The sequence below is a fragment of the Sorex araneus genome, chromosome 6 (genome assembly GCF_027595985.1).
Source record: "Sorex araneus isolate mSorAra2 chromosome 6, mSorAra2.pri, whole genome shotgun sequence".
Lineage (NCBI taxonomy): Eukaryota > Metazoa > Chordata > Mammalia > Eulipotyphla > Soricidae > Sorex > Sorex araneus.
The window spans coordinates 44,720,532-44,740,827 of record NC_073307.1 but is presented as its reverse complement, the minus strand read 5'-3'; the positions used below and the strand labels follow the sequence as shown (position 1 = coordinate 44,740,827).

At 42.3% G+C, this 20,296-nt stretch overlaps 1 protein-coding gene across 1 annotated transcript in view; it reads right to left on the bottom strand.

The window, feature by feature from the left end:
- Window positions 1-18,421, bottom strand: part of STK32A (serine/threonine kinase 32A) — a 132,316-nt gene extending 113,895 nt beyond the window's left edge. The window contains exons 1-2 of the mRNA XM_055143263.1: window positions 18,151-18,421; window positions 12,657-12,804 (exon numbers count right to left, since the gene is read on the bottom strand). Coding sequence (XP_054999238.1) covers window positions 12,657-12,708 — 52 coding nt within the window. The 5' untranslated portion in view covers window positions 12,709-12,804; window positions 18,151-18,421. The remainder of the gene's footprint in view (window positions 1-12,656; window positions 12,805-18,150) is intronic.
- Between the last annotated feature and the right edge of the window lie 1,875 nt (window positions 18,422-20,296).

Here is a 20,296-nt window from a genome sequence, read left to right as displayed (position 1 = left end):
TATAATATGTTAATGGAGGAAGAAGGACAAATACAGATGATTTCACTTACCTAGGGTGTATAGAATAAGAGGACATGGGAATGCAAGATTATTGTGAGGAACGCATACAATACCCTTGACCATAGATTATAGAAATGAGGTCAGAGGAGGGAAATTTTAACGGGAGAAAGTAAGAAGATGGGGACAAAAGGATCACAAACCCTGGGCACCTGGGTGATGTAGAGGTGAGCTTTATCTACATATCTAAACCACAAAACCAACAGCACCGTAAGCAAAATCCCAAACTATAACAATCAAACTTACAAACGTGCCTGCCAAGAAGGATGGCTGGGGAATGGGGAGAAAACTGGTGGAGGGAAGTGGGTATTGGTGGTGGGATTGGTGTTGGAATATTGTGTTCCTGAAACTCAACTACGGGTAACTTTATAAATCATGGTGCCTCGATCTAAAATTTTTTTTAAAATTTTATTTCATGTGCTTCCCCATTCCAAGGATTACCCACATCTTAACCTGAGATGTATACTCTCTATCTCCCCTCTGAAGAAGCTTGTGTCCTTTTTCAATTGTGTATGTGTGTGTGTGTCTCTCTCTCCATCTCTGTCTCTCTCTCTCTCTCCCTCTTTCTCACACACACACGCACATGCACACACAAAACACAAACACGTTTTCTTTCTCCTTATATTTCTTTTTTTTTTTTGGTTTTTGGGTCACACCTGGCGATGCACAGGGGTTACTCCTGGCTCTTCACTCAGGAATTACTCCTGGCGGTGCTCAGGGGACCATATGGGATGCTGGGATTAGAACCCGGGTCGGCCGCGTGCAAGGCAAACGCCCTACCCGCTGTGCTATCGCTCCAGCCCCATCTCCTTATATTTCTTTAATGGAACTATGTTACTTTTAAAAAATTCCATTTTAACTTTATGAAAAGCCTATGACTTTGTCCTCATTCTTCTCTTTTCACCTCAAAGAAACATATTGCCATAGCTTCACATTTTCCTTGAGGGAACTGGGGCCACTTATTTAACTTGTACCTCTGGAGCCCCCCTTACTACTTAAGGCTGGAGGTCATTCTAGAGCATATTCACTTCTGATCCAGGGATGAAAATTTACTCAGCGGGTTCACCAATTCTTTATCATCCTAAATGGCTGCCAGCAAATGCCTGCCACTAATTCACGGGGAGTTTGGCAGGTATTTTAAGAATATACTTGGAACTTCTCCAGAAAGTGGTCTCCAAGGCCAATTGATGGCATCTGTTTGAATAGTCAGCACTTCCCTTTTCTGAGGCCCAGTGCCCCAGGGCGTCTGGGATTTACTGACGCCCATGTCTGGTGCCAACATCAAACAATGGGCACCAACAGCTTCTTTTCCTGCTGCCTGGCCCCCAATTCATGAATCTGTTCAGAAGTCAGAAATACACTGGCTATTTCTTTAGAAAACATCCCAAAGTAGAACAGTGGGGCAGGATGAGGAATTCAACAACCCCATTTATTAATGCCCCTCAGTTGTATAAAGGCCCCTAGTCACAAAGAAGTTCAACTTTGTCATACTACAAATTCATTATAGTTTGTAACTACTTAATTGAACCCAGCTGCATAGCTATCAAGTAATATGTCTTACAAAAATAGTTATCTTCCAAAGTCGTGGTTTTCTGGGTGCAAATACATCCACTGGCACCCCAAATCAAGAAAAGAGTCAGTGAAGAGTGAATGTGTTTAGCCTCTATAGAGGACATTTGGGGCCTCCTTGCTCAGCATTTCAGCTTATGACTTAGTGTTATGAACATGCACAGAGAAGCCCCGGACATATTAATAAATGCCCGAGGATGCTTTAGAGCACAAAGGGGATCACAGGCCAAATCCAACCCACCATCTATTTTATATGACTTGTGAGCTAAGAATGGCCTTTATATTTGCTTTTGTTTTGGGAACCACTCTTGGCATTGCTCTTGATACTGGGGATAAAACTCGGGCCTCCAGCATACGAAGTACATGCTCTTTCTGTTCAGCTATCTGAATTTTATATTTTTCTGGCTCTGAATTTTATATTTTTAATGCCTGAGACAAAAGGAATATTTTGTAACAAGTGAAAAACTATGGAAAAGTTCCAATTTCAGGGCTGACAAATAAATTGTTAAAGGGTCAGAGCCTCTTCATTTCCTTATTAGCTAGAACTATTTCTATGCTCTGGCAGAATAGAGTCATTGTGTAGAGAGCCTGACCATCCATGATTTGATTTATTATGCTGTTTTCACTTGGGGCGCCCCACAGTGGGGCGGGTGAGAGCCCTCCTTACCCCAAGGGACCCAGCTCTGGCAGCCGACCTCCACAACCTAACTGCCACCACGTTCCAGGCCACTTTCCACATGCTTGGCTGAGCCTCATACATGAGTGAGCATATTTGCGGCTGCGCGACACATCATAAGACACTCCCTACTCATTTTCCATAATTACCACACCATATTCGATTGGAGGCAAGATGGGATGGCGCTGACACTGCCCGAACCCCTCGGGCTCTCCTAAACCTGGCTCACCATCTCGCCTTGTACAATGCTTAGCTCAGCACACCAGGCATGAAACTCTACATGTGATTCCTTCTAGAACATTATGCATGATTCCTGGTGGACATCATGGGCTGTTTTGCAAGATTTGGACAAAATGGCGTCAACAGGGCAAGGAGAAGCTGTGGCCACCACAGATTAGAGGGCTGGAATTGACTGGGGTTTGGTGGGGAGGAGGCTGAGCCAGATTCCACAAATTTGTGAAAATTGTCAGGGAGATAACAAGATAATCATATCAGAATCCTGCCCTCCGCCATACCACCATACCAATCTACCTGCTTTAAACTTAATGTAAAGTGCTCATCCATCCCTCTGGTTTAAAAGACATAAAAGAAGAAGGGGGAACCCATCCACCTTTCTCTGCTTAAGAGCCCTTCTCTCCCTGTGAACCTTCCTGCCTTCTTTCCTCTTCCCTATCTTTTATCTTTTAAATATAATCTCTTCTGAATTCAACCATTAAGCGTTGTCTCCTGCTTTCAATCTTGACTTACATGGAGACAAGAACCTGAGCTTAGTATAAACAGAACTTGCAGCCTAGATCTCCGCCTTCCCCCCACCCCATCCCTGGCCCCCTACTCTCCAAAACCTCAGGAAGAGGAGAGAGGAGGGACTAGAGATTGAGTTACATCATCCATTATTTGATTAGTCATCTGCATATAAGGCAGGTTCTATCATCTACCATCAGAAAGGATGGGATTTGAAGAACTTCTCGATTGATAAACTCATAGAAATTTGGGAGAACTGGAACACCTGGAGAGAGCATGGAGATACCTTTTCCTCAGTCTTCCCTCTTGCATCTCCTCCATCTGGTATTCTAGATGTATAGACTTTTGTAATGAGCTGCCGTTCTAATAAGTATAATGTTTCCAAGTTGTATGAGCCATGTCAGCCAGTTTATCAGAGGGTTTTGAAACCTCTGATTTTCAGCCATCCAGTCAAAAGCACGGGAGACAGCTTGGCTTCATATGAACTGGAGTAAGAAAAAGCTTTTCAAGACTGACTTCTTAACCTCTGGGATCTGGTGCTATTACTCAGTAGAGAGTGTTAGAACTTAATTGAGTTGTAGGATACCCAACGAGTGTCTAGAGAATTGCTTGATTGTATGTGGGAACTCTAGACACGTTGAAATTGGGTCCAGGGACTGAGAAGAAGTGCAAAACATAAAATATTTACTATCTGGCTCGTCAGAAAAAGTATGTCAGCCTCTACTTTAAATCACTCTCAGAAACAACAGAATATACAAGTTACTCAAGTGCAAGATAAGGTTAATATTACTTATTTTACTGAAAATCCACCTCGATTAAGGGAAGAAGAAATCATTCAGAAGGGAAAAAATAAAGCCCAGGCCAGTCTATTGAATTCCAAATCTATAACCATAAATTCTCATATCCTTTCAGCCATAGAAACTGTGCTCATTGAAGTGCTTTACCAAGAGTATTACTCAATTGGTGGCATTTTGAGTATGTGTGTTTCAAAATAAAATTTCCATGAACAGTCACATAGCAATGAACAGTTGAAATTCCAGTATAATTCACAGAACTTGAATTAGCAAAATGATGGCAACACGGCCAGGTAAAGTCAAACAGAAGAAATGGATCCTCCAAAGATTCCCACTCTGATCTCATTGAAAATAAAAACAATATATAGCTTTGGATATAACACTGATAGTTTGGGGAACATATTAATTTAGACTTCAATGAATACTTCATAATCTATAAGGCATTCTTTGAACTAATTTTTTCACTTGTTTCATTTATTTGCTAATTCACTTTGCTTATTTTGTTTTTATAGGGGTCACTCTTGTTGGTGCTCAGGGCCAGTGATGTTAGTAGGGTGGGAAAAATGCACTCTGAATTGGGGAATAGAACTCAGAACTTATTTGGAGGGGACAGCATAAATAAGGCCTTGCATATGTTTGGTATATGCTCTACTACTTGAATTGTCACATTAGCCCTGTTTTTTATTTGTTTGCTTAAATTCTCAAATCTCACTTGGATCCTACATGGTGCCTATTTGAACTAGAACCATCTACTATCCCCTACTTTTAACAGAGCTATCTAAGTTTTATTCAGAAATCTCAATAAACTTGACTTGTTCTACCTGAGGTATTTGTAAGGAAACTTTACATGGGGAGAGGATTTCACAGGTTCATAATTTATTACCATTATAATGGTGGTGAGGAATCAATGGGAAAAATATTTCTAATGAGAACAGAGTGATTGTGGTCATGATCATCATTTCCCAAATAAAGACCCACAAAATATATGCCATTAACGTTGTCTACAGAAAAGGTTATGTTGTGAAATAAATTTGAACAGTGTCAGAATACTGAGATTTCAATGTTGTAGGACATTTCAGATTCCAATATGCTAATGAGCATCATGAATCTCCATAGTTAGGGTATAACTTTGCTCAATTTATTGAAATAGATTCTCCTAAACAGATAGTTGTAACTAATTGCTCAGGGAATATGCAAATGTCTAGCACTGGTTCAGTCTTAGAGATCTGTTTTCCTGGTTGTCTAGTTTGTTTTTCTTTGATTCTTCCAATACACTGGGAAGTGAGAAATACAGTCCTCACAAGTGAAGTGTTTACAGATACAGTTGGATCTGAGGCAATTTATGACAAATGCCTTTACTTAATGTTAGATCTTTCAAAATGACTTAATTTTATAAGAAGAAAATTCTCAGGAGCTAATTTTTCCTTGTTCTTTTCCAGTAATCTGAATGTAAATTAGCAAATATAAAAATGAGACTTCGTTCAAGGTTGAGAGGGGGAGTCTGAAATTAATCTCCTCTCCAAGTGGGTACAAATATGCAATGAACAGATATTAAAATAAAAAAGGCATTTCTCCAAGTCCTTTTGCTGGAATCAGTTCTGTAGCCTTCCATTTCTTTTGTTTGCAAATTCATAGCCAATTTCCTTGGACCAGATTTTTTCAATAGCCATTGCTTCTGTCACAGAAGATGTAGGAAAGCTGGAAAAGGTCACAGATCCTAGGACACAAGTGTTGCCAAATGAAAGTAGAACATTGAGTTTCCAGCAAGTCTAAAAAATAACTCAGGGCATTGATGTAGCAGTTTTTGGGGGTTCTTTTTTTTTAAACCCAAAGCCAACTTTTCTTTTCTACAATACTCTAGAAGAAAGTTCTGTCTTAGTTTAACAAAAGGAGAATTACAGCTGCTACATCCCTTGTGTGTGCTGAAAACATCTACCAAAACAGATTATAAGTTCTCTTTTCTAGAGAACTCTAAGTTCTAGATTGTAAACAAATTCATTTTCTCATGTTATTTTTAAAAAATGCAATTTAAGTCTCAAAACCTCAATGATTAGATTTGTAAAAACAAAACAAAACAAAAGCACTGCACTAAGAGGAAAGTGTAGATTTAAAGAAGAGAGAGAAAAAAATACCCATTTTAAACATGAATGACTTGCCTTCTTCACTTTCAGAAAACTCGAAATGTCTTCTGTATTTTTAGTTAATTATTTCTCAGAGAATCATACAGTAGTTGAGGGTGAGGAACAACTGTCACAGTATCAGTCGATTAAATAAATGGCTTTGGGCTTAAATCAGAAAAAGTAAAGTTTATTGATTTTTTTTCAATAAGCTCTTGATGTTGCTTTAAATAAAAAGTCATCCTATGCAGTTATAAGAGAAACTGAACTAGAATAAATGTTTGTGCAGTCATTAACTTGGTTTCACCAGAGGGTTCTGTATAAAATTTCAAAGAATTTACAAATGTGCCAAATATAGTTCCATTGACACAATTGTAAATAAGTGATGCTAAGTGTAGATAGTATCTGCAGAATTTTTCTTTTTCGGATATTCAAATACTTCAAAGAGTTCATCCAGAGAGACTCTGGTGCCAGCAAATAATACAATAACTAACATTAATTGATAAGTTCACATGAGCTACCCAAGTATCCTACTTGCATTAAATTCTTTAATATTCATAATGACTCAGTGAAACATGCCTAATACTTGCATTTACATGTGAAGTAGCACTGTAGCACAGCTGTCCCATTGTTTATCGATTTTGCTCTAGCGGGCACCAGTAATGTCTCCATTGTGAGACTTGTTGTTACTGTTTTTGGCATATCGAATATGCCACAAGTATATTGCCAGGCTCTGCCATGCTGGCAGAATACTCTTGGTAGCTTGCTGGGCTGTCTGAGAGGGACAGAGGAATTAAACCCAGGTTGGCAGCATGTGAGGCAAACGCCCTACCCGCTGTGCTATCTTTCCAATATGCATTACATACGAAGTAACCAAAGTAAAACAAAGGTCTTAATAATGTGCAAAATAGAAGAACATTTTCCTCAAATTTATTTACTAGTAGTTAATACTTTGGAGGCTTTTTAAATAGGTTATCTAGCTTCTTTAGAATATTTTAATAATTAGGCCAATTGACTAATGTTTGATGACAGTTGGCTGGGCTACATCTCCTTTGATTTTTATCATTCACACAGAATACTAGTCTTGGCCCAGCTGAGATTTGAATCTGTGTGTAACTAACTAGTCATAACTATCTGTGCTGGTAGATCTCATGCTAGACAGTCTCTCATCACCAAATTCCAAGCATAATTAGAGGGGAGGGGGAACTACGTGGAGTTTATCAGAAAAATTAGCACATCAGTACTACATCAACCAGGTAGAAAAGGACTTGCTGAATATTATATATATACATATACATGATATATTATATACACCTGAAAGATTAAAAAGAGGGGCTTGAACAGAGATTTGTTCACCAATGTTCATAGTAGCATTATTCACAATGTTAAAAAATGAGGAACAAAGAAATGACTATTAATGAGGAAGGTATAAAACTATGTAGTGCATAGATGCATTGGTTTCTTACTCTGCCTTTAAAAGGAATGAAATCCTTATTCATGCAATGATACATATGAGCCTTGAAAATAAGCTAAGTGAAAAAAGCTAGATACCAAAGGGCAAATACTACTTCATTCTATTGACATCAGGCACCTGGAAGAGTCAAGTCCATAGGGATATAAGTAGAATGTGATTGTTAAGGATTAGGGGGTGCAGAAAGAAAGGAATGGGGAGCAATTATGAACAGAGTCAGAGTTTCCATTTGGGAAGATAAAAAGAGTGAAGGAAGATTGTACTAATGGTTGATTCACAGTAATATGCACTAGATCATTAAAATGGCATATTTTATTATGTATATCCAAAAATATAGTAATTAGGACTTCAGCTTAAACTAATATATGAAAAGTAAAAAAAAAACACAATACAAGGGTTGAAAAGATAATATTACAAGTAAGGCACTTGCCTTGCATGCAGCTGACCCAGATTGGATCCCAGAACCCCACAGAGTCCGCCAGAAGTGATTCCTGAGTGCAGAGTCAGGAGTAATCCCTGAGCATCACTAGGTGTGGTGTCCCAAAAAAAACAAAACAAAAGGCCCCAATATAAAACATTTAATTTAATAGCTACTTTGTAGAGAGGGTGGGGAGGGAATAGAGAGGTGGACTAGAAGTAACAGAAGGATATTGGTGAAGGTGTTGGGCACTTTGGGGTGGTGAGGAATAGTAACTGTACATCAAGACCATAAACATTAACATCATTGTAAACACCTGAATTGCAACAACAAAAACTAAAGAAAAATCTGTTTAGTAAATGACTTAACAACCAAATAAATCTTGTGTTCAGCAGTACCATAAATATTATATTTTGTTCTGAAAATCAACTTATGTAACAAAAGGGTTTTTTCAAGATCAGTTATTAGATGGAACAGTATGTAATGTTGTTAGGATAAATTTCTTGTAAGAATAGCTTATCTCAAGGGACCTCCAATAACTCTTTATCTTACTCTTTAATTATCTGTAAAGTAAACCAAAGTATTTTTCCATGAGAAAGAAACTTCAAGGTACTTTATGGAGAAAGGTTTTTTGGGGAAAGAAAAATTTATTTTCTCTGAAATCTGTAAGTTGGAGATACTTTGAAAAAAGTATCAGACATTTGTGCATCCCATAATATATGAGAGTTTTTCTTCAGCAGTATTTTAAAAGTAATTAAATTGGCTCTTTTTATATGTCCTAGATTCTGTCCCATGATTATATAAAATGTGATCTTAAAAACAATGACAGAAGCGTTAATGCTCTTTGATTATATTGTGTTTTTTGTTGTTGTTTTCTTAGTCAGAAGTTTCACAGCAATCAAACCAAGTGACCTTAATAAAATGTATTTATTTAGAAAAAAGAGAATTCCCCAGAATGGCACATATTATGCAAAATCAAAGATCCTATAAACAAATATGCTAAACTAAAATTAAATACACAGTCTTAAAAGACAAAACAAATATCTATACTATATCTCTTCACAAATCTATTACCATGACATAATCATTACACCCTGCTTTTACATAATATTGGCATGAATTTTAAGTAAAATTTCATGTAATAATCACATGTCAGTTGTTTTGAAAAAAAAGAGGTAAAATATCTGTGACAATTATGTAGTGAAAAGAAGTACTTATCAGAATGTTATTATAAAACCAGCTGCTCATTTCCAATTTTGTCATTATTTTAATTATCGAGTGACATTTACCTGTGCTTGAACTTTTCTTCGCATGTCATTTCATGAAGCTTCTCATCTTTCAGGCTCAGCTGAAATATCCCCTGTTCAAAAGGTTAACCCTGACCACACCCTATCTCAAATGGTCTCCATTATCACCCTGTCACACTCCATAAGACCCCTCAGAATCATTCCCTTGGTAACTTGTTAGCAATATTTGAAGTTACCTGCTTTGTGTTTTCACTTGCCTACTGTCTGCCTTGCATTAGGCAGATTAGGACATGAGCTTACAGGAACAGGATAGGGCCCATCTTGGTTCCTACTCTATTTTTTATGCCCAGCAGAGTGACAGACTCATAGTAGGGGCATCTGCCCTCCTACTTACTGCTGCCTTCTAACTGAGAGTTTTGACTCACATATGTACCCACATACTCCTGTGATCCACTCCTGTGATTCACTCTATGGGTGCTGTTTGTCTCATTGGACTGCGGAGCTGAGCAACAAATACGTGGCCATCAATAGGTGTTAAGAAAGACCTGCTAGGTCTTGAAAGTTAACTTTGCCTCAACCTAGTTTTCCATAGTTACCTGAAGAAGTTTATAAAGGGCACTTAATCTCCATTTGCCATAATCCCTTGGGTGTGTCTTTTTTTTTTTTTTGAGGGGACCTAAGTGGGAGGACTCCACATGAAAAAGTTGGATTCTGGAGGACATAGTAATTTCTGTGTGTTCTCATTATAATGCTATTCTAATACTATTAAATGATACCTATAATGAACCAAGATGAGTCAAGTCCCAGTCTATTTGTTTTCTGATCTTAGTGATAAAAAATCAGGTAATATTTCCAATTTATGGCCCTTGCCAGTATCACTTGATGAAGCAATGCAGAGCTGGAGCAATCGTACAGAGGGTAACATGCTTATCTTTTTCATGGCTGACTCAGGTTCAATCCCTCAAACTACATGTGATCCCCAGCACTGCCAGGAGTGATTCCTGAACCCAGAGCCAGGAGTAAGCTCCAAGCACTGCCAGGTATGGCCCTTGAACAAACACACAAAATAATGCAGGAGGAAGAACGCTTCCCTAAGACTTTTCTAACTAGACAATTTAGAGATTGTGTGGCTGGAGCATGAAGAAACCGGCAGAGGAACCCAGGTGTGTGGGACCCGGGACTGAGACCTCCAAGCCTGCTCAGATCGGGACTGGGCCTCTTCCGCCCAGATTCCCCATTTTCCAGTAGCTAGGGGGTCACACCCAGGGACTGCCCTTGGCTCCATGTAATCCCACCAACAACCAATATCCAGAGACTATAAAACCAAGCTCCCGGAAGAGACATCATATGGCCTAGTTCTCCCTCTGGAAGAGCCTGGCAAGCTACCGAGTTTCCTGCCCACATGGGAGAGCCTTGCAAACTCCTTATGATGTATCCATATGCCAAAGCCAGTAACAATGATAAGTCTCATTCCCCTGACCCTAAAAGGGCCTCCAATGCAGCACCATTGGAAAGGACGAGTAAAGAGAGGCTTCTAAAATCTTAGGGCTAGGAGATGTTACTGAGACCTCGGAGAAATTCAACTATCAGCAGGATGATGATGATGATAATGATGTTGATGATGATGATGATGATGATGATGATGATGATGGCTGGAGCGATAGCACAGTGGGTAGGCAGTTTGTCTTGCATGCGGCCGACCCGGGTTTGATTCTTCCACCCCTCTCAGAGAGCCCAGCAAGCTACGAAGAGTATCTCGTCCACAGAGCAGAGCTGGCAAGCTACCCGTGGTGTATATTCTATATGCCAGAAACAGTAACAAGTCTCATAATGGAGATGTTACTGGTGCCCTCTCCAGCAAATCGATGAGCAATGGGATGACAGTGATACAGTGATGTAATATTTAGTATAATTTGTACAGTTGAGCCTCAAATTAATAGTAAATAAAAAGAAATGCATCTCAATTAGTTAGATATTTTATCTGTTTATTACTTTTGGTTTGGGGACACACCCAGTAGTACTCAGGGTTTATTCCTTTTTCTGTGCTCAGGTCTCACTCCTGGCAGTACTCAGGGAACCACATTGAGTGCTGAGGATCTACCCTGGGTTGGTTCTCCCTACTATACTATTTCTCTAGCTCCCAGATATTTTATTTTTAAAGGAGTACATGCAGAAATCGGGGATGTAGTTCTGGGACAGAGCATAGGTGTCACAAAGGTGAAGCCTTAAATTTAACCCTCAGCACCATAAAAATAATTATCTAGGTAAATGACTCTGTCCAGAGATTTAAAAACAATAAAATTGTAGTAGATTTTCCATCACTCCCTAGCAAAGCAAATAGTTGTTTATGCCTTTAAATAGCATTTAAATACCATTTACATTTGGAAAGTCCATATATAGAGGAGAATTATACCTTAAATTTATATTCTTAAAATTTTCTTAGAACTTTAAAATTCTATGTTGAAGTAGAGAAAGTACAGCTTCCCAACACATAGCAGGCGTGCTGGGTACCAGAATGACTGCTCATGCTGCCAGGCGCTGGACAGCATCTCACTCACAGCTTCCTTTGGGCTGCATGGCCGGGAAAGTCCACTGACACATCGTAGAAAGGACAGCGTTCTGAAGGGAAGGAGCTGGGGCTGTAGCTCAAGTGGTAGAGCCTGGTATATCAAAGGCCCCAGTTTGCCCCCCAGCACTGCCTGGTACCTAGGACACAGCTGTGGCCATAGTGCTCCTGGCCCCCCTAAAACCTTTTTATAAAATCTTTTTACTTTTAGGAAAAGTAAAATATATGTATTTTTTACTTTTAGAAAAGATGGGCTGGAGTAATAGCACAGTGGGTAGGGCATTTGCCTTGCACTGACCGACCCGGGTTCAATTCCCAGCATCCCATATAGTCCCCTGAGCACTGCCAGGAGTGATTCCTGAGTGCAGAGCCAGAAGTGACCCCTTTGCATCGCCCGGTGTGACCCAAAAAAAATCTTCCCAAACTTGTCTTTCCCACACTGTTACCTGGTATTCAGTCTAACCAACGAAACTGCCTTAAGCCAATGCTGATGATATATAATATACATGATATATTAATAATAATATATTGTTATATAATAATATAATATAACATAATATATAATATGTAGCATATATATATGTGAGAAACTCAAAAAATACTCACACAACTCTGCTCTAAAAAACCATGAGTATCCATTACACTCTCATACAATATGATACCATGAAACATTTTCTATAACAACAAGCAATGAAGGTAACCTCAACTGTCAAGGTTAATATAGCACAGAAAATAAACATCATTTCACTACAGGTTTTATATCCATAAGGTGCTGAGTGCAGCTCCCTTTGGACAAAGGGGCCAGTACAGTGGTGAGGAAGCAACTGCCCCAGTACCCAGGGCATGAGGGAGATAACACCCAACTACAGAGATACAAGGTTAGCCTTGTTCTATCTTGTGAAGAATGATCTTACATTACAATTCACTTATGAATCAAAGAGCTCATACTTGCATTCTGCAAAAGTCTATATTTTGTCCACAACTCTCACGCATGTCTTACCGTCTGCATTTTCATCAAACACTGGAGCTTTGCTTGAAGTGTTGGCTCCCATGGCTGAGTCGGCACAAACCTGGACCCTCCAGTTACATTATCCTGGCAGACATACTCATCTTCTCTCAAAAAAGGTCCTGAAACCTTAGCTAAATATCTAGAGGAGAGAAAGAAATGATATTCTTACAAAAACGGTGTACTCCGGGCCCCAGGAGTGTGGACTGCTGTCAAATTATTAACATTGTAGAATAAAATACTGAATAATCTGTACCACTGTAGCTGAATTTTTATTGTTTAAAATTAATCATGTAAGAACACAGCACTGAGCTTCTGGGAGAATCTGCTGCTGGTCTCATCAGTAGTAGGTCCCGTTAGTCAACTCAGACCTGCACAGAAAGAGAAAGGCAGGAGCCAGGAGTCGACTCAACTGATGGGAGCACAAGCTGTTCCTACAGAAGCTGTTTTTGTTTGATCTCTCCAGAAACACCAGGAGTGACTCCACCCCCACCCCAGCGCAAGTCAGGAATTGATCCTGTGCACTGCCTGGTTCGGCCCCCAAACAAAAAGAGAAGAAAGTATGGGATAACGTTGGTTTGTCCTTTCTCTCTTGCCACAGGGAGCTTAGGTTTATCAGGTTACACCATTACAGTACTCCCGAGTCACTCTCATTCCTCTGTAAATGTGTTTATCTGTAAACTCTTCTCTGTGCCCTCCTCCCCAACCAGTTAATCACATTTTTCCCTGATCAGATTCTGTTAACTTGTAAGGTCAGATCCTACTAAGGATACTGAACTTATAAGTTAAATATTGCTTTTCCCCATCTTTTGCATAGTTTACTTTAAAGCAATGTCCTCTCTGTATGGACACAGGAAGACAGTTAATATTATGCTTTTGAAACTTGGGAGTTAATTGACCCCGAAAAATATTCACTCCTAGACATACATCTGCTTTCTCGACTTAAGCCTCAGTTGCCCTTAGTTACTTAGCACCCCCAAAACAGGGTCTGGATGAGGGACTGAATGGACCCAGGGTAAGCTGTGAGCTACCCTAGCAATGAAATGGGCCAGACCAAAGCGCTACAATACTTACTTAGCTCTAAATCAAGAGCATGGTCATGGACAAACTCTGTCATGACCAAAAGAGGTAACTGAACAAGGACCCTGCTGGGGTTAGGAAGACTAAACTGGCCTGAAAACTGTAGTCTGGAATATATAGTGAGATATCCTCAGGAAAAACCCAACTTTAAACTTGATATATCCCTTACTGTGCTCATACAAAATGACATTGCTAGATACATTAGAAAGAAATTTACAACTATTTAAGTGGATTACTAGCTGGGGAAAGAAGAAAGCAACACACCCTGAATTGAATCCCGCCCTTGAGCGGATCTCCTAATAATCTGGAGTAATCTCTTTAGATTCCCCATTTTCCAGTAGCTAGGCGATCACACCCTGGGACTGCCCCCAGTGTCATTTAATCCCACCAACGGCCAACATCCAGAGACTATAAAACCAAGCTCCCAAAAGCAACACCTTATAGTCTAGTTCTGCCAGTGTGGCCCACAAACCAAAAGGCTCTGATGCTAGCATGCAGGTGATCTTTGGCACACAGTCCCCTGAGTAGCACACTGCAGGACCTGGGCAGTACTGCATCCTCGGGTCCTTGCACCAAACCACTTGGCATGGTTGGACAGGAATCACCAGAAGGATGATTCTCTCAGGGAGCCCCCAATGAAAATAATAAATGAAATGGAGGATACAAGTGAATTCACAGCTTGGTTAGATGTCTGTGAGAATCAAGCAGAAGCAAACATGAGGCGTGGGAGATAGTTCAAAGGGCTGGAATACATACTGCCTGCACAGGGCACAGGGCATCAGGGCATCTTCATTCAGCATGCCCCCTTCCCCCAAAGCCACTTAAAATAAATGAGTGAAAGTTTAGAGAGTAGAAATGTTAGCTCCTGGTGGGAATCTTAGGACCCTGGGAAACCCAGACTCCTAAAATCCTTGACCTCAGATCTAAAGGATTATTGCCAAGAGATAACATGACCCGAAAGTCAAACCTTTAGATCTATAAAAAAGGTGGATGAAGATCTAGCTCTGATACAAAATTATGTTTACAAGTTAATTTTAACCACATGAACTGAACAAAAACCACCCATGGGACAAATAGAGCTCTGAGAATGTACTTAATAAGACAATAAATGTAAGGCAAGAAGCATGATGTCCAGAATATAATAGGCAAAATGATAATAATAATGATAATAATAGTAACTTTAACCTGTGGCTATTTTGAATAGTGCTGCATTTCCTTATCATGCGTTATTTTTAATGTGGCACCTGTTTATTGTTTTCTATTGGAATTACAGATTAGAGGCAGAATTAAATCAAGTGTCCCAAGTTAACCCGAACTAAGTGTGAGTTATTGAAAAGGAATTTGAGAAGCCCCAAAGCAAGTTGAGAAGAAAAGCTCATTTTCCCATTAGGAAAATGTAAGTAAAGTTTTCATTTGGAAGGCAGATTCATTAAGAAAATGCTACTTTTCATAGAAAAGCCAACTGCTGGCAAAGGGCCTTATGGACTTAAAAAGGTTCATTAAATGGAGGATAAATAAAGAGTCAGCAATTAGGAAGCAAGCAATTAAGCGGTATGGGAAAAGGGCAGGGAGGGGACAGGTGGCCACAGGTGGCTGGAGGAGGGAGCTCTGGGAGGTTACAGAGATCCAGAAAACAGAAAGAGGGGCCGGAGCAATAGCACAGCAGGTAGGGCGTTTGCCTTGCACGCGGCTGACCCAGGTTCGATCCCCAGCATCCCATATGGTCCCCCAAGCACCGCCAGGAGTAATTCCTGAGTGCAAAGCCAGGAGTAACCCCTGAGCATCGCTGGGTATGACCCAAAAAGCAAAAAAAAACCAAAAAACAGAAAACAGAAAGAACGCAACAGACTCTTCCACCTGAGAGAGCAAAGAGCTTTGAACTCTTGCAGAAAGAGATAGAAATGGAATGCGTTAGTGTTTCATAGAAGTAGGAGGCAAACGAGGGCAATTCAGGTGCTAGCACTGCATTCAGAGTCTCCAGGAAGAAAGACCTCATGTATAGGTTGAACCACAAGTGACATTTCAGAAGTGGAGCCAAAGACAACACTGACTGTCAGAAACCTCAATTGATAACTGCAAAATGGGGCTCCGCTTTTTTTTTTTTTGCATGTAAAATTCAATACCCTTAGTTTTCACACCACACCTGATTCTGTCTTTCTTGAACTTTTCTTCACACCTCAGGCATTTCTCAAGTAGCCCTTGGTCTTCTTGCATCATTAGATGTGCCAAGCACTGACCTTGCATGTTGTCAAATCAGAAAAGAGAGTGGGGAAGAAAGATGATCAGTTTGCCACACAGAAAGTCCCATTCTGAGTTGCATCCAACTTTGTTCTCGAAAGACCCAGATTTTACAGAGAAGAGAATTTGCAGACAGTGACCCCCTCAATGATCCATGCATAGAGGATGGAGGAGAGAGGAACAAAGCCATCCTCTTGTGCCTCATACACCAACCAGTTTATAATTGCTTTCCTCTTTTATTCTCCATGTGAATAACCAAATTTGAGGACTTTTCTCATATCCAGAAAAAAAAAAACAGTCTTTCTATGACAGGAAAATGGAGACACATCCTTTTCATTCTGCTGAACAGAGGCTGGAAGAGCTACAGGACTTTCTTCTTCCAAATCCATAGCTTTCCTGGCCTCCTGGAAATGTTAAGTAAGCTTCATTCCCAGAGCTTAGGAGCACAGTCATAAAACATGACAATGAAACCAATGAAACTCTTCAGCAAGTACATAAAGGGCCAAATGTGATAGCCTCTCAGTATCTATACTGTAAACCATAATGCCCAAAAGTAGAGAGAGTATGGGGAAAATTGTCTGCCAGAGAGGCAGGGGAAGGGTTGGGATGGGTGGGGCTGATATTGGAGACATTGATGGTAGAAAATGTGCACTGGTGGAGGGATGGGTGTTCAATCATTGTATGACTGAAACTCAAACATGAAAGTTTTGTAACTATCTCACAGTTGATTCAATACAAAAAGAGAAAGAAAGAAACTCTTCAGCACGAAAAATATAAGTCAGATGGGCAAGAGATATAGAAAAGGGATTGAAGGCACTTCCCTTGCTTGCAACCCGATCTGTGTTGGAATCCCTCCACTCCAAGCATGGCTGGCGGGCCAGGGATTCCTCCTACATAGAAAGAGGGGCAGCCCCTGAATACTACTGGGCATGGCACCCAAACACCCAGAAACAGAAACAGTAAGGAAAGGAAACATAGGACAAAGAGTAAACCATTATATAGGAACCCAGGAAGTGTTCAGATTTTACCTGTCCTAGCCAATGATCAGATTCTTGACTCCAGATTCTTCTCCAATTCTACTTTAACCTTTGTTGAAATGGGAGGCGGGGGGGGGGGGGGGAATGAAAAGGTGGCTTATCTCCCAGAGAAGTTGGTCTCCAAAAATCAGAAAACACAGGAACTGAAGCAAAAAAGAGCTGCAACTTTTCACACAATCATTTGGATTTCAGTGCAACAGGAACCCCCGACATAATTTACCTTGTTTGCATTTGAAACACAGAACCTCTTCAATGGAGGAGAATTTAGAAATATGGGAAGGAAGAAAACATGAACAACAAACCCACATTTAAACCACCCGCATTTGATAAGTGCATTCCCGAACGGGTGTTTCATCATTTTTTCTTATTAAAATGTACGGGGTCTACTACGTTTTTATCTGTTAAAAAACTATTTCATATTAACTCCCATGTCAAATTAATTTCCCTGTCATAGAGTGGAAAGATAGCCATAAGCAAGAATTTTCTACAATTTTACAACGTGACCGGTGCTTTAAAATAAGTCCCACAAAAGTCAGCATAGTGGAGGTCTATTTGTGTTATTTATCATTCTACTCTGAAGTAGGCATGCTGAACTCTGAGGCTTGGGTTTCTTCCTTTTAAAGCGCTGCATAGAGGTCCTTTCTATGAACACAACACAAGTGACAAATTACTTGCATAAAATGTATTCAAATCATCCAGCCTTGAGGTACGGGTTAGGGGTGGAATCTAGGAGGAGCGAGGCTGTCCCACCCTTGCAGAGAAGAAGCCAACCAAACATCAAAGGCAGATTGTGCTTATTTCTAAATAAGCTTATTGCTTTTTCAAAAAAAAAAAAATGCTAGATAAGCGAAACAAGTGACAAACGCCGCCCTCACTTTTCTCCACCAAGCAGACATCCGTGCGAGTCCGAGTCTGACCCACAGGCAGAGGCAGGTCGGGGGGGCAAGGTGCGATACCCCAGAACCGGGAAGGTTGGATGGGGGCCCCAGCCCTGCCCGTCTCGGGAGGGTCCTCCTCACCGCCCGCCTTTGTCTTCTTCCCGCTTCCCTTGTAACTTCCTAGCTTTGCAACAACAGTGCCCCGAACGTGCAGGCTTCGTGCAAAGAAGAGAGGATCTGGAGACCAGCACTCACCTTCGCGCCTCTCTGGAAGCTCAGCCCTGTGCTTGCTCCCGAGGTGCATGCAGGCAGGGGCCGGTCGAGAAGCGGCGGGAGGCGCAGTGGGCCGGGAGCTCTGGCCCAGCCGGGGCGCGGGGCGCGGGGCGCGGGGCGGTGCGCGCGGGGCAGGCAGGCGGCACCTGCGGCCGCCGAGGACACTGAGCGCCGCCCCAGCGCGCAGATGCTCCCGAAGGGGGAGCCCGGGGCCCGGGCCGGTTGCAGGGAGCGGCTCCTCCCGGGTGCGCCCCGCCGGCCGGTCGCCCGGGGTCGGGGCGTCGCCAGGGGCGGGCGCGGCTGCCAGGAGCCGGCGGGGATCCCGCGGCGCCTTGGCACGGGCTGGAGCCTCCGGGCAGCGCCGCGCGCCCCAACTCCCCGGACCGAGGCCCGGATCCCCTGAAGTGACCCCACCTCCCGCTCCCCGGACACCCGGCCGTGTCGCGGAGCGCGGGTGCGAGCCGGGCTTCTTTTGCCAGACTCGCCTCCACCGGGCGCTGGGCTCGACCCACGAGGGTCCGCAGGGCTCGGGGCGGGCAGGACTCCGGGAAAGCGAAATACTTGCCCGATCGCCTCCCGATGAACGCGCCGAGCTTCCTAGACCCAGAGTTCTAGAAAGGTCCCAGGGCCGGTTTTGTGCACGCAATTCTGTCCCCCACCAGCAACCCAGAGGGGGATGGGGACTGGGGGCCGCCGTGAAGGCCAGCCCGCGGGAGTTGCTGCTGTTCCGCAGGGCACCTCCCAGGAAGACCTTTCGCAGGGATACGGGAGCCCGGGGCGCACGCGGGCCGAGCCTGGGGCGCTCACCCCAAGGGCGAGTCTGTGGATCCCGGAAGGCAAGAGTGGAAGAGCGGGTCTGTTGGGGGGGGGGGGGGCGGTGAGGACAGCTTCTAATATCCCCGTGGGGTGGGACGACAGCTGAGTGTCGCCAACTGTCTAGGATTTAAAGGAGAAGCTAGGAAGTTCTGTGCGAAAGCGCCCATCATTTAAACACTGGCAAGTAAAGTGCGCGGTCAAACAAAGGCATCTGTGGCTGGCATGTCCTTCCAGACTCCCACTTGCTCCCTCAGGAAGCGCAGCCTCCGCGAATCAGCTCCTAGACTGCGGTGGGATGTATCGAAAATGTATGCTGATATTGCTGCAGACCGACATCAGTGGTCACGCCCTAGTCAGCGGCACACTGGTTCATTAAATTCATTAAATTTACTCTCTCCCTCTCCTCTCTCTCTGTCTCTCTGTCTCTGTCTCTGTCTGTCTGTCTGTCTGTCTCTCTCTCTCTCTCTATCCTTCCTTCCTTCCTTCCTTCCTTCCTTCCTTCCTTCCTTCCTTCCTTCCTTCCTTCCTTCCTTCCTTCCTTCCTTCCTTCTTTTCTTCCTTCTTTCTTCCTAGAGTACCTCTCCTACCAAACTATGCTCCTCCTCCTCCTCCTCCTTTCCTTCTTCTCCTCCTTTCCTTCTCTTCCTTCTTTTCTTCTCCTCCTCCTCCTCTGACTCTTCCTTCTCCTCCTAGCTAGCTGCCAGTGCTGAGGGTAATGGGGGGTGGAGTGCTCCCAACTCCAGTGCTCCAGGTCAACCCCCGTAGTACATATGCTTATCCAAGGTAGAAGCCTCAGTTTCAGCTCACTGAATCCCTCTTCCTACCAGGCCCTCCCTTCCTTCTTTCACTTGTCTCAGCCATGGGCTACTGTCTACACGAGGAATAGAAAACTTGGAACAGCCTTGAACTTCAACTCACCCACCACTCTCCCTTTAGATTTGTAATCCAGAGGAGCATGGGACTTGCCCAAAGTCACACCGTGAGTAGGTCGTAGAGACTGAGGTTAACTCCTCAAGAGAAACAATCTAGCTGAGGAACTGATGCCATAAGTGATCATGTAGTGTGGAATTGGGTCAAGTTTCAGAAAAGGGCAACCAGGTTCAAAATAATAAATAATAATAATAATAATAAGCAAACACCCTACCCACTGTGCTATTTTACCTTGCATACGGCCGACCCGAGTTTGATTCCTTCGCCCCTCTCAGAGAGCCCAGCAAGCTACCAAGAGATTCCTGTAGGCGCAGCACAGCCTGAGAAGGTACCCATTGTATATTCCATATGCCAAAAACAGTAACAACAAGTCTCACAATGG